The sequence below is a fragment of the Mus musculus genome, chromosome 15, assembly GCF_000001635.26.
Source record: "Mus musculus strain C57BL/6J chromosome 15, GRCm38.p6 C57BL/6J".
Taxonomy (NCBI): domain Eukaryota; kingdom Metazoa; phylum Chordata; class Mammalia; order Rodentia; family Muridae; genus Mus; species Mus musculus.
In genome coordinates, this window is record NC_000081.6 from 10,559,707 (window position 1) to 10,574,169 (window position 14,463).

Below are 14,463 nucleotides of genomic sequence, written 5' to 3' on the forward strand. Positions count from 1 at the left end.
GATTTTTGTGACCCCATGACTGATATTTAACATTTTAAAAGAAGAGTCTATTTTTATATTATCTAAGACTCATTTCCCTTAATAAAGTCAGACACCATCAAGTCAAAATCTTAAACCTGTGAAGGGAAAGTTTCTTTATTCCAAATACTTGTTTTTGCCGATCATTGTGACTGTTAGTGTGGTACCAGAATTGACACTAAATTCCCCTTCCTAAAGGTGATGATGAGTCTGCCTCCATTTAACTAGCCCTGAACAGAAAAGAAGCAAGTTGCTTTCATCTGCAAAGTTACAAAGCAAAGTCACACAACCTTAAAGTCTCAACATTACAAGTCTCCGATTCTTTTTCTTTCCGCGCCATCTTAACCCTGTCCCTCAAATGTAAATTTTAGTAATGTGTATGAACTGAGGCTTGTTGGCTTACTCTGGAATGGAGTGGAGTGCCGTTAGTCACCACAGCTAACTCTGGAATGGAGTGGAGTGCCGTTAGTCACCATAGCTAACTCTGAAATGGAGTGGAGTGCTGTTAGTCACCATAGCTAACTCTGAAATGGAGTGCCGTTAGTCACCATAGTTAGTTCTTGTATGTCTACTCACACACTCACTCTTTTTTTTTTTTTTTGGGTGCAGCGAACTTTATTGATGGTATTCAAGAGAGTAAGGAGGGCTCCCTAGGACCCTCCTGTTATGGGGGTCTGGGGTGGAAATTGTGAGGGAGATGCTCAGTGTTGGGGGCCAAGTTGGGATAGGGACTCCTCAGCAACCGAGGGCCTCTCTCTTGCTCTCAGTGTCCTTGCTGGGGTGGGTGGTCCAGGGTTTCTTACTCCTTGGAGGCCATGTAGGCCATGAGGTCCATCACTCTGTTGCTGTAGCCGTATTCATTGTCATACCAGGAAATGAGCTTGACAAAGTTGTCATTGAGAGCAATGCCAGCCCTGGCATCAAAGGTGGAAGAGTGGGAGTTGCTACAACCTGGTCCTCAGTGTAGCCCAAGATGACCTTCAGAGGGCCCTCAGATGCCTGTTCACCACCTTCTTGATGTCTTCATACTTGGCAGGTTTCTCCAAACAGCACGTCAGATCCATGACGGACACATTGGGGGTAGGAACATGGAAGGCCATGCCAGTAAGCTTCCCGTTCAGCTCTGGGATGACCTTGCCCACAGCCTTGGCAGCACCAGTGAATGCAGGGATGATGTTCTGGGCAGCCACATGGCCATCACGCCACAGCTTTCCAGAGGGACAATCCACAGTCTTCTGAGTGGCAGTGATGGCATGGACTGTGGTCATGAACCCTTCCAAGATGCCAAAGTTGTCATGGATGACCTTGGCGGGGGGGGGGGAGGGGGGGTAAGCAGTTGGTGGTGCAGGATGCATTCCTAACAATCTTGAGTGAGTTGTCATATTTCTCGTGGTTCACACCCATCACAAACATGGGGGCATCGGCAGAAGGGGCAGAGATGATGACCCTTTTGGCTCCACCCTTCAAGTGGGTCCTGACCTTCTCCATGGTGGTGAAGACATCAGTAGACTCCACGACATACTCAGCACCGGCCTCACCCCATTTGATGTTAGCGGGGTCTCGCTCCTGGAAGATGGTGATGGACTTCCCGTTGATGACAAGCTTCCCATTCTCGGCCTTGACTGTGCCGTTGAATTTGCCGTGGGTGGAGTCATACTGGAACATGTAGACAATGTAGTTGAGATCAATGAAGGGGTCATTGATGGCAACAATCTCCACTTTGTCAAGTGGAGAGCAGATGGCAGCCCTGGTGACCAGGCGCCCAATACAGCCAAATCTGTTCACACCGACCTTCACCATTTTGTCTACGAGACGAGGCTGGCACTGCACAAGAAGATGCGACTGTCTCTGGAACAGGAAGGAGCAGAGAGTCACACACTCACTCTTAATCCCAAAGTAGAAATAAGCAATCTCGGGACTTCGAAGGTGGAAATAGTTTCGAAGCAAATTTGAGGACAGCCTGGGCTGTACACAGCAAGTACCAGATTAGCCAGGGTTATATTGTGAGTTTTTGTCTCAGACAAACACAAGAAGTAAAAGAAAAAGTTAGAAAGCTTAGGTGGAGACTTTGTAGAGAAGAGAAAGCATATGTGGAGAGCTCTTTGGGATTTTTATGACCCAAATCTAATGTCATTAGTTTCAAAGGAGCCCAGTACCAGAAACTGAAATATAAAGACAAGAAAATCCAAATACATATTTTTGGAATGAAAATTTTGGCCTCTCTGGACAGACTCGGATGTTCTCCTAGTTAGGTTCAGCTGTCAGCTTGACACAGCCCAGTTATATGAAGGAGTCTAGATCCAGGAGCTGTCTCCATCACATTGCCCTATGGGGCATATCTTTGGAGTACTTTCTTAAAATATCTTTGGAGTACTTTCTTAAATGTGCATTGATAGAGGAGGGCCTAACCAAGTGTGGGTGGAGCCATCCCTGGGCAGGAAGGCCAGGGCTTCAGAAGAAACTTAGCTTGGCAACTCTTGTAAATGGAAGCATTTAATCTGGGCTTGTTTGCGCTTTCAGAAGTTTAGTCCCTTGTCACTATAGCAAGGAGCATAATGGCATACAGGCAGACATGGTGCTGGAGAAGTAGCTGAGAGTTCTACACCTGGATCCTTGGGTGGGTAGCAGAAAGTAGACTCTGGACCTGGCTTGGGTCTTTGAAACCTCCAAGTCCCACTCCAGTGACACACTTCTTCCAACAAGGTCATACCTATTCCAAGGCTACATTCCTATTAATCCTTTCAAGGAGTGCCACTCCCTGCTGAGCCTAAGGGGGCCATTCTTATTCAAACCACCATACATGACTTAACTCCCAAGCTTCCACATCTATCTGACCCTGCATCTCATCATGGGGCTCAACCTTTGTGTTTACCTGTAAGTTTTATGGACTATGAATCCATTCATCTGCCTTACCACAAATATTTATTGAATATGTATGAATGCATCAGATGTCTGTTACTTGAAGAACTAGTGGACTGTGTTGGTCAGTATGCTGTCGCTGTGGCAAAATACCTAAGAAAAGAAGCTTAGATTGAGGAAAGGTTTATTTTCTTTTTATTAGGTATTTTCTCTATTAACATTTCAAATGTTATCCCCTTTCCTAGTTTCCCCTCCAAAAATCCCCTATCCTCTCCCTCCTCCCCCTGCTCCCCAACCCACCCACTCCTGCTTCCTGGCCCTGGCATTCCCTTACACTGGGGCATAGAACCTTTACAGCACCAAGGGCCTCTCCTCCCATTGATGACCAACTAGGCCATCCTCTGCTACATATGCAGCTAGAGCCACTAGTCCCTCCATGTGTTTTCTTTGATTGGTAGTTTAGTCCCAGGGAGCTCTGGGGGTACTGGTTAGTTCATATTGTTGCTCCTCCTATCGGGCTGCAAACCCCCAGCTCCTTGGGTACTTTCTTTAGCTCTTTACATTGGGGACCCTGTGCTCTGTCCAATGGATGACTGTGAGCATCCACTTCTGTATTAGTCTTGCCCTGGCAGAACCTCTTAAGAGACATATCAGGCTACTGTCAGCAAGCTCTTGTTGGCATCTGCAATAGTGTCTGTGTTTTGTGGTTGTTTATGGGATGGATCCCCAGGTGGGGAAGTCTATGGATGGGCATTCCTTCAGTCTCTGCTCCAAACTTTGTTTCTGTAACTCCTTCCATGGGTATTTTGCTCCCCCTTCTAGGAAGGATAGAAGTGTCCACACTTTGATCTTCCTTCTTCTTGAGTTTCATGTGTTTTGCAAATTGTATCTTGGGTATTTTGAGCTTCTAGGCTAATATCCACTTATCAGTGAGTACATAGCATGTGTGTTCTTTTGTGATTGGGTTACCTCACTAAGGATGATATCCTCGAGACCCATTCTTTTGTTAAGAATCTCACCAATTCATTGATTTTAATAGGGAACAGGTTTATTTTAACTAATGGCTTCAAAGGTTCAGCTGATGTTTCTTTGGCCTAGCTCTTTTAGGGCCTATGACAAAACAAAGCCACATGGCATGGAACATTTGGCAGGGACAGTGTTTTCTTTATGGAAATTAAGTAGTCAGAGGAGAGGAAAGGAAAGGAGAAGGAAAGAGGGAAGGAGAATGGGAATGAAGCCCAGTATATCTTGAAGGGCATTCTCTAAAGGACCTACCTCTTGCAACTTGGCCCTATTTCCTGAGGTTGCTATCAGCTTCTAGTAATGCCATCAGCTAGATACCAAGCCTTTGATAAAGGAGTTCTTAGAGATAAATTTAAGATGAAGACCACCACTAGAAGTGAAGTTAAACATCAAGGAGAAAAATATTTGCTTTCCTGGAATTTAGGAAATGACAAAACAAACAAACAAACAAAAACAAAACATGGCTTCTATGAATAATAGTGTTTCTACAAGTTAGGGAAAAGAGGTACATGACTTAGGTAGTAGAGCACACCCACCATTATATGAATTACTGGTAGAAAGGCCTCTTGTAAGCTGGATAAGCCCACATCTAGAGGGCAGCATTGAAAGGCTCACACAAGCATTCACTCAGCTGAGTGGATTATTTTGTGCCAAGGGCTAGCCTCAGCTTGGAGAGGGGTTCTGAGGAAGGAGTGTCTGGGAGTGGTGAAAATAAACGACTTGAAGTCAAATCATGGGTCAAAGGTGGCAGCCTGTGCTCTGCTTGAGACAGCTTTCCAGCCTGCTTTCTCTGTTTTGCTGTGCCCCAGAATGACCTTGAACTCAGGAATTTGCCTTGCTTTGTGTCTTTCTGACAAGCTGACTCATAAAAGCACCTGCCTTTGTTCCTTTAGATTCATGAAGTCCCTCATATACTTCATATTGCACCTTCATTTTTTTGAGAAATTATGTATTTTTTTAAACTTATGCTTTTAGAGTTCTTTCCCACAGCCTTAAGGGCTGCCCTGAAGGTCCCAACGTTTACTATTTTGCTGAGACATTAACCACACCTTCAGCTCCTGGGCTTGTGCTGTCTTATTATCATGGGGTCATTAATGTTACAGGGAATGCATTCATAAGGGAGTAAAACATGTACATTATTATACAAACAAGGCTTATTATGTCCATGGCAGCCATCGAAACTCATGGTGGCCCATGTCTGCTGGTCCTGTCTGGAACCATGTCATCCTGTCCCCACCAAGGCTATATGCGACCTGGTAATTTTGCAAGCAAAGGATAAAGAGGAGAAAAGTAAAGGCAGGTGAGGAATTTAATGGAGACATGTGGAAAGGGGAATTCTATCTTCTACAATGTAATCTAGGAGGGTTTCTCTGGCAAGATAGTATCTAAACAGGGACCTCTAAGACATGAGCAAGTTAATATAAATGGAACATTCTAGTATGGTGTTTTAGATACTTTCTGTAGCTGTGATAAAGCACCATGAACGAAAGCAACTTAAGGAAGAGCTGATTTTGGCTTATAGGTTCAGAGTGTTAGAATCCATAATGGTGGGGATAGCTTGTCAGCAGGTGGCAGAAACAGAAAGCTGGCGGATCACACCTCTGCCAGCACAAGGAAATTAGAAAACTGAAGTGGGCAGAGGCTATAAACACTATAAGCCTACCTCCTGTGACATACTTACTCCAGCAAGGCTCCACATCCCAAAGATTCCACAACTTCCCCAAACAGGGCCAACTGGGGAACAAGTGTTCACATACATACCTGAGCCTATAAGGAAATATTGCTCATCCAAACTACTACAGGCATTAACAGCAAACAGTATTAATGTAATGAGGAAACATTGCTCACCCAAACTACTATATACACTAATGGCAAAGAGCACTAATGTAAGGGTTCTGAAGCAGACCAAACTTAATGAGATCAAGTGACAGCAAAAAGCAATAAAGGGAACTGTAGACGAGACTGGATGAGCAGTGACAGGCCTTCTAGGCGGTCCTTCCACCTACATGGTGATTCCTCAATGCCTACAAGGTGACAGCCAGTTCAGTGAAGCTGTGACCAGGATGTTATTAATAATCTGTATGTGCAGTCATGTATAAGGACTCTTGGTTACCCATTTCCCATAGTTTCTGTAACAGGATAATTGCCTTGAAAACAAACTCTACCATTCAGCAGACCCACAAATCTGAAATGGTTGTCACTGGGCAAGAATGGCTGGAAGACAGCCCGATTTAGCTGTATTATCTAGAGCTCACCTTAAGACTCTGGAGCAGTGTATTCAAAGTTCCCTTGAATTCTTGTTCTTTCCTCAACTTTAAAGGATCCCTGGTGGGCTGGTATGGTATGGCTCAAAGGGGAAAGGGGCTTGCTGCCAAGCCTGCCAACCTGAGTTCAATCCTAAGGAAACACACACTCAGAGGGAACAGCGTCACGCTGCACTATGATATACACTCACACACATATGCATGTACACATACTCAAACACAAATGAATAAATGCAATCAAAAAATTTCTAGGAGCCCTGTTGTTAGATTAGGCCCTTCCTAATGGTCATAAAATAAGACAATCTTATTTTAGGGGCAACTAACTGGTTAGCAATTATCCCTGTGTATTAACATATTTATACAGATTCCGAAGTTTGTTTAAATAAAACTCTTGGGAGGAGTGTACTTACTCTGTTTACCAGAGTGTTTGACTTTGAATTTAAAAGTGTCTGGCAGTAACACGTAGGGAGCCCTTACCATCCATCTTTTCAGGCTGTAATTTCTATCTGTCCGTGCCTTGCTCTTTTCTCTTCTCACATCCTCGAACAATCTGGTATACTGCATTTTCTTCCTCCTATAGGGCCTGGCTTATAAGTGAAGGAATCCCCATCCCTATCCACTCCCATCTCTTGGGCCACATCTCCTTTTGGAAGCCTCTCCACGGGTTTTTCTTCCTTAGCTGCTTTTAAGGACCCATGCGTGGTGGCCGTCAGAAGAGCTCGTCTCCGTCTTTCATTTCTGCAGGTTCCCATGCCCTCCCACTATGCTCAACAGTTCTCAGTCCCAAGCTGCAGGCCAGACTGCTTTGTGAGCCTGCTGCCCTTGCCAGCTCTGTGCCCTGTAGTCTTTCTTTTTATCTTTACTCAGAAAGTGTCGCCTCCATCGTCATTGGGCAGGGTTCTGCTGCTGTTAGCATCCAGCATTCCAGAGTTGTCACAATGCAGAAAGCTGTGCTCCAACATGTTTGGGGAGCATTCTCCCCCACAGTTTATCATGTGTTTATCTTAGGGTGAGTGGATTTAGGTATTGAAGGCTCTGGAGCTTGTCTTCACAAAGTTTATGTAAGAACAAATATTCTATTATTCTTCCAGTATGAGGAGAACATTCTCTCTTACTCATATGATGATGCCAACAGTACTCTGCTCTCCATATTGCCTGAATCATGATGGAGGGTAGTATAAAAACGGTCAATTTGAAAATTACTTGAAAAATCCTCAAGTGTGAATTTATTTATACAAAGGAAAGCTGGTTTACCATTTTTACAGATTAAAATCTCATCATTGAGGAACTAGCTAACTAAATCATAATACTATGAAATACTGTCTTGTAGTTAAGAAGAATCTTCACATTAAAATGCATCCCTGTATAAGACTCTCAGGTCACCCCCTTAATATCTGTAGTTTCTGGAGAGGTAAGCTAACATCTGGGAGCAAGGAGGGAAAGATCTGTTTCTAGTTTACTAATTCATCCTAGAGGAATGGCCTGACGTCTATGAAGTGGAAAAATTTCCTTAGAGACTCAGTTATGTCATGTGATTTTTTTTTTTTTTTTAATTTGGAAGCTGTCTTATGAGAGGATGTTTCACCGAAGCAGACATGTGAGAGCATGTTTTGCTGAGAACAGATATGTGCTGCTTTTCTGGAAGCTGTCTTACGAGGGGGCATGTGGTGTTTTGCTGAAGCAGACACTTGAGAGGACACGTGATGTTTGGAGAGGGTGTGTATATGTATAGTCCAACAGACAGTGGAGGACACGCTGGCATTGGTCTTCCTTGCTGGTTCTCATTAGGCTTTGCTGACATTGGTCTCCGATGACTACGCTCTGGCATTGGTTCACCTTGTTTTCGTCACTGATCTATGCTTGTTGGGACTTCACACAGAGAAACACCAAGAAACTTCAGACGGTGTTTGTTCCAGCTGCTGCTTGCTGCTTTGGCAGACTCATGCTGAGATTGGTCAGTGTGGAGCCTTTTGGTTTCTTCTGCTGTTGATTCATGTCTGGTATTTTGCTAGTGGATTGGACTGCTGACAACAAAGACTGGAATTGCCCCCAAATAACTACCTCTAAACAAGCCTGTGTTCCAATTGTCATGCTAATCATCTTGCTCCCCTACCTTTGGTCAGTGGGCTATAAGGGAGGCCGAAGCGTTTGAGAACCCTCATTAAAGTGGGTTTTGAAAAACCTAAGTCTCCACACCTGATCATGGAGGGTAATGTATCCTTAAGAATCACCTTCTGGTCTGAGTTGGTATGCTGGGTCTGTGATGTCAATTATTCCGCTTGATAATTTAAAATAGAAATAACCTTGTTCTCTTTGCATTGTCTTTCTTTTTGGGAGGATGGGGGCTGTGGAGGAGGGGACCATTAAAGGTTCAAATAAGTAAACTGAATATCACACAAATGCTTCTCTAGAAATCAAGTGTCAATGTGTAATATAAAGTACCTCTGATTTAGCATTGGAAGACTTGAGCAATGAGTGGAGGGAACTGGTTATATTGTATTATATTATATTATGCTACTTAAGTGACAGCACCAATTATTTCCCACTGGATATTTGATGACTTTAACACAAAACTTGGTTCTACAAGAGTTTTTGTTTGAGTTTGTTGTTTTTGTTTGTTGCTTTTAGAGATAGAATCTCTCATCATGGAATGCAGGGTAGCGCTCACTGCACTGCTGAGCTCCCTGCTCTCTCCCGCAGGACTGAACTGTTCTTAGTAAGAGCAGAAGGGGGTATACTTACTTTTTAAATTAAAGAGGACAGAGGCAGGGAGGAATCCAGTGTTCCACATAGAAAGACTACAGTTCAAAGCCCTTTTGATTTAAAGGACTATGGTACAACTGCCCTAAAGTGGCTTAAATGGAACAGAGTTCAGGATGAACCCTGGAAGCAGGATGATGGCGTCTTAAGTGACCTGGTGGGCACAGCTCCAGGATGGTGGAGTCTTAAGTGATCTGGTGGGCACAGCTCCAGGATGGTGGAGTGGATTCTTAAGTGATCTGGTGGGGATAGCTCCCACTGGTCAAGCAGGATGTAAAAACCGTCACCCTCAAGTGTTACTGTAGCCACTGGATCTGCTCACAAACACCACAAATCCATAAAAGGGATGCAAAATGAACCACATTTATTTTCTGCAATAATTTCTGTAAATTACAAAGACAAAAAAAATGCTAAACTACAGCATATAACTTTTCAATATTTAACCAGAATACTTGTAATAAATACGCATCCTGACACAAGAAAAAGGCTACGCTTTGTCAGGCGTCCTACAAAATGTCTCAAGTTTTAAACACTCTGCAGCATTTCTGTGTGGGGACACAAGGGGAGGTGGCTTTGTCATTTCTTAAGTCCCGTGGCAAATCCTTTCACATTTCTTTGGGGACATTTTTGAGAAATGCTTAACTGTAGTCAGACAACTTAAGAAAAGTATCACCACCAACCTAAAGCCACTTTTGTTTTGCTGGTATTGATCATTACCTAAGACAGATGAACAGACCCAATTCATGCTGGTATTGATCGTTACCTAAGACAGATGAACAGACCCAACTCAGCCACGTGGCCTCAGATGGGTCCTGTCAGAGTAGACCGCTACCTTTAGTAACACACCCAAAGTTCCTTTATTTCATTTATCTCCCTCACCATGGGGGCTGTAAGAGAAGCTGCAAGCAAGTTGAACCTTTTCAACCTGAAAGTAAGGTCGGTAGGCGTATTTCCCCCGAGGTTTCTGCTATGCACCGCGGTGCCATGTTGGAACTTTTACTTTCAACATGGAGAAGCTGACTGGAACTGACAGCCCTTTCAGGAATCATTCGTGGGTGCTAGAGTTTGAGGTGTTTACAAGTTCAACGGGCAAAAGGAGTATTTACTGCATTCAGAAGTAGACTACAGAAATTCCTAGTGGTTCTGGTGGCAGCTCATACTGAGTTTGGAATATATAACTACCCTCTGAAAACTTTTGAGGAAAAAGTTACATTTTTGAGAAGTCTTAAGTATGTTTATCTAAAAATAATGTTAATATAATCTAATCTCACTTACTTAGGGCTTTAGCTATGAAAACATCTTTAAAAGCCAATAAAAATATCATAGAGGAAAAAAAACACTTTTAAAAAATTGAGGTTAAGAACTATGAGGCATGTCTTTTGGCTGTAAACACATAGTTTACTGTCCTTTGTTGAAATACAAATATCTGGACTTCCTGAGCATTGTGGAAAGTTTTCTAGGCAAGTTTGCATAGAAAATTTACAGTATGTTGACTTACTGAAAACTTTTAAGGAGACTTCACTCTTGGCTTAAAACGTTGTACTTTAGTTAATGATACTCATCAAATGATGAGACCACAAGCAAGGGGATGAGATTTAAGGCAGCTGGGGGGACAGAGTAGAGTTTTTAAATCCACAGGAGAAAGGGTCTTAAGCATTCACTTCTAGTGTCATTTTAGTTTGGTTAGGAATTAAATCATATTTGGGGAATGGAAGGCAAAATGCTCTCCTGTGCTGAATGGCACATCCCAAAGGCAGGGATCAAGGACCACTCACTGCATGGTGGCTTCAGCACATCACTCCATAAAGCCACCGGGATGGTGCCAATCCCAGTGCTAGATTCTGAAGAGATAGCAGGGTCTTTCACCTCTGCTGGTCTGGAGTACCTATGCAGTTCTGAAGAGGGTATCTTCTCTTGGGACTAGCCCTCAGAAACCTCTGGAAAAGATGCTACGATGGGTCACAGTGCACACTATGGATAAGAACAATGGCAGTGGTCAGTGACAACCCCAGATCTAACACAAAGAGAGGCAACGAGGGGCAAGTGTCCTGCCAAAGAATCCATTTTTACTTCTTCTGAGACTGGTTTTTACACATGGTGAGGATCTGCTTCAAGACCTTCTGGACATCTTCATCCATTTGGCCCTAGGAAATTCACACAGAAGACATGTGTTAGAACACTGCTTATATCATAACACCTTCTCCTCTGGGGAACAAGACGGCTGAGCCTTTTGTTTATTCCTCCCAAATGTTCAGAAGAGTGTCAGTGCTATCCATTCTCTTAGTTTTCATGAGAAGTCAAGGAGGGTTCCCTGTTTTCCCTTTGGGGGATGGCTGAGTCTACAAAAATCGGGGTTCTTAGCTGTGAATGTGAGCCCAGCCAAACAGAAGCAAAGCACTAGGGTAAGGCAGGGCTCTGAGGATATTGGCATCACTACTAAAGATGGCCTGGGTCGTCTTGATAGGGAAAAGCACAAATGTCTTTCCCAATGACAGTCCCTCTCAACACACCATGAATCAGTAGGCCGTTGACACAAAGTCTGAGATAAGCAAAAGGCATTTGAGGCTTCTCAACAAGGACACTCTCCTTTAATTCTTTTCATTCTGCTGGTCTGACTATGGCACTTTGGGCAACATCTGCTGCCTCATTATTGTAACTATTGCCTCATTATTGTAACTATTATTATCTGAGACAGGGTTGCGGGTAACCCAAGCTGGTCTCAAACTCACGATATAGCAGAGGGTGGCATTGAACTCCTAGCCCTCTTGCCTTCACCTCCCAATTTCTGGGATGACAGATCTGTGCTACTACCTGCGTGATTAGGCTGCCATATTGCTTTAGGATGCCACTGGTCTTACCATACCTGAACGGCATATAGAAGATGCATTCTGTAAACTGAGATGACCTCCTGGTGGTGTTTCTTACATTCCTAGAAACAGACAACTTCACATTAGCAATGAGCTTGGTGGTGGTGGGGGCAAGTCTTTAAAGGAGAAGACAGCATGAAAATCTATCAGCTAGGTGCTTCATATCTGCTTCTGTATGTTAGCACAGGAAGCTCCTAGATTTGCTAAATTCACTAGCTTGTATGTCTCTAGTTATTTTGGTATGTCAATGTTAGAAGAATAGTTATGGAGAAAGTACTTGTTAAAATCTCATTTTAAAACACACACACACACACACACACACACACACACACACACACACACACAGAGATATCCACTAAAAATGAAATGTAAGAAAATAAATGATAAATGACAGGCAAAAATGAAATTATTCCAGTGCTTCTGAGTTATGGGCAAACTTCCTTATAAAGATTTTAAGAGTTTTTGTAATTTGCAACTTCACAAATTAGCAAATATTTGTTCACTTAAGTTAAAAATAAAATCTATTCATGAAAATGAATAGGACATACACAGGCTGGGAAGTCCCAAAGGAATTTAGCTAGTTATCTGTGCCAAGAACAGAGACAGGAATAGTCACAGCCTCAATGTTCTTCCTTGATATTCCCTTCCAGTGACAGACATAGCTGCCCATCTCATTGCAATGACTCCTAGAAAGCTTACCAACATTTCTCTAGCTTTCTCTCACCAACAAGTCCTGAATACATTACTCACGGGTGTCTTTTGGTCACAGCCAGCTAACTGGTGTGAAAGTTGCTCCCCCTTGCCCCACTCCCCAACAGGCCGAGAACACTCACAGCCAGCTGGTTCTGCAGCTGCTTGACCTGCTGCTGTAGCAGGTCCAGTTGCTGGCTCTGCCTCTTGGATGAACTTGTGGAGTAGGAGAGCTGCGAGAGGCTGTTCAGGGCCTCCTTCAGCTTCAGGACTTCCCTGGTCATTTCATTTATCTGGAGAGAAAGGAGGACTGAATTAACGGGCTAGCAATGTGTCTGCACAAGAATATTCCACATGTCTCTATGCCTCCAGCACTAATCATTTCGTTGAGTCTCTGTTCCAATTCCTTTTTTATTCTCAAATCCCTGAAATAAAGCATAATGAACTCAGGCAAACCGGTAAGGACCTTGTCGCTGGTGCCATTCAGATAAAGCCTACTGTGTTTTAAGTGTCTGAGGGGCAAGAAAAGCTACACCACCGACGTTCTGCTCTTACTTTAAAAGCAGTGCAGTAAAAATCTAAACCAGAATGAGGACCAAATCCATTATTGGAAGACACCTGTCTTGTGACACAGAGACCTTTAGCTCTGTGAATCTGGAAGTGGTTCTTCACCATTTACAAAGTCAAATAAATACTGTAGGTGTACTCCTAGACTGCGCTTAAAGCTCCAGGCACACCTCACCCCTGAAATACAGGCATCGTTTCTCAGTGAAACGGATGACCACTAAGGTCGAGGAGCCCCACCACCTCTGGGGATCTTGCTTTAAAGTGAAAACAATGTCCCATGCCACCACAGCAGTCCTTGGGTAAGACGAATAGGGTTCTGATGCCATTCAGAGCATAAGGGCTTGGTAATGGAGAGATAATTCAGGTACAGCGTGATCCTGAACTCACTTCGGTTTGCTTCCCTCCATCCTTTGTGCCACACCCAGAATCCTCTCTACATGCCCCACAGGCTTGCCTACAGCCTGATCTTAAGGCGGGAGGCTCCCTCCTCTCTGATGACTCTAGCTTGTGGGCGTGGTGGCGCACACCTTTAATCCCAGCACTTGGGAGGCAGAGGCAGGCGGATTTCTGAGTTCGAGGCCAGCCTGGTCTACAGAGCGAGTTCCAGGACAGACAGCCAGGACTACACAGAGAAACCCTGTCTCAAAAAACCAAAAAAAAAAAAAAAAAAAAAAAAAAAAGAAAAAGAAAAAGAAAAATAGAACGTTGCTCATAGAGCAGTGTTTTAAAAAAAAACTAGCCAGCACAGCTACTATTAGGGTTTCAGAGTCCAGGAAGAGTGTGTCCTGTCTTCTCATCGCCTGAGTCACTATAAAGGTTATTTTGCCCTGATCTCCATTTTCAAAGGCACACAGATATAGAGTGAAAACTGTGGGGAGCCAGTAATTTACTTAGTAACTGACTGGGGAGGGCTCAGCCCATTGTGGGTGGTACCACTCCTAGACTGGTGATCCCGGGTTCTATGAGAAATCAGGCTGCACAAGCCGTGAGGAGCAAGACAGGGAACGGCACTCCTCCGTGGCCTCACTCTGCATCAGCTTCTGCTGTCAGGTTCCTGCCCTGTTTGAGGTTCTGTGCGGACTTCCTTCAAAGGTGATGTGGAAGTGTAAGCAGAATACACCATCCCTTCTCCAAGTTGCTTTGGTCATACTGTTTCATAAGAGCAAGAACGACTGGAACTAAGAGGCCAGCAACACCCGTGTTCTGTTATTACTGTTTTGAATTTGTGTGTAGGTTTCTAGATTGGTCTTTAAAAAATATCCTAAAGACTTTTGATTTGAAAGATAAGAGTCTTATCATGTAGCCCAGGGTAGCCTTCAACTTGTAACCCTGCCTGAGCCTCACTCGTGCTGGAATTACAGCTATTATCACCATCCCTTGCCTCTTCATGCTACAAAAGTGGTTCTGGGGACAGT

At 43.7% G+C, this 14,463-nt stretch overlaps 1 protein-coding gene and 1 pseudogene across 9 annotated transcripts in view; both read right to left on the bottom strand.

Moving 5' to 3' along the window:
- On the bottom strand, positions 619-1,836 carry Gm8174 (predicted gene 8174; annotated as a pseudogene).
- The window catches only part of Rai14 (retinoic acid induced 14), a 150,297-nt gene continuing 145,098 nt past the window's right edge, over positions 9,265-14,463 (bottom strand). For 6 of the 9 annotated variants that reach the window (XM_006520187.2, XM_030248808.1, XM_006520188.4 and 3 more), the window contains 3 exons: positions 12,625-12,774; positions 11,788-11,853; positions 9,265-11,068 (listed from right to left, as the gene is read on the bottom strand). In XM_006520187.2, the coding sequence (XP_006520250.1) occupies positions 10,991-11,068; positions 11,788-11,853; positions 12,625-12,774 (294 nt within the window). In that variant the 3' untranslated portion in view covers positions 9,265-10,990. The remainder of the gene's footprint in view (positions 11,069-11,787; positions 11,854-12,624; positions 12,775-14,463) is intronic. The other 3 variants (NM_001166408.1, NM_001356534.1, NM_030690.3) reach the window with 1 other exon arrangement.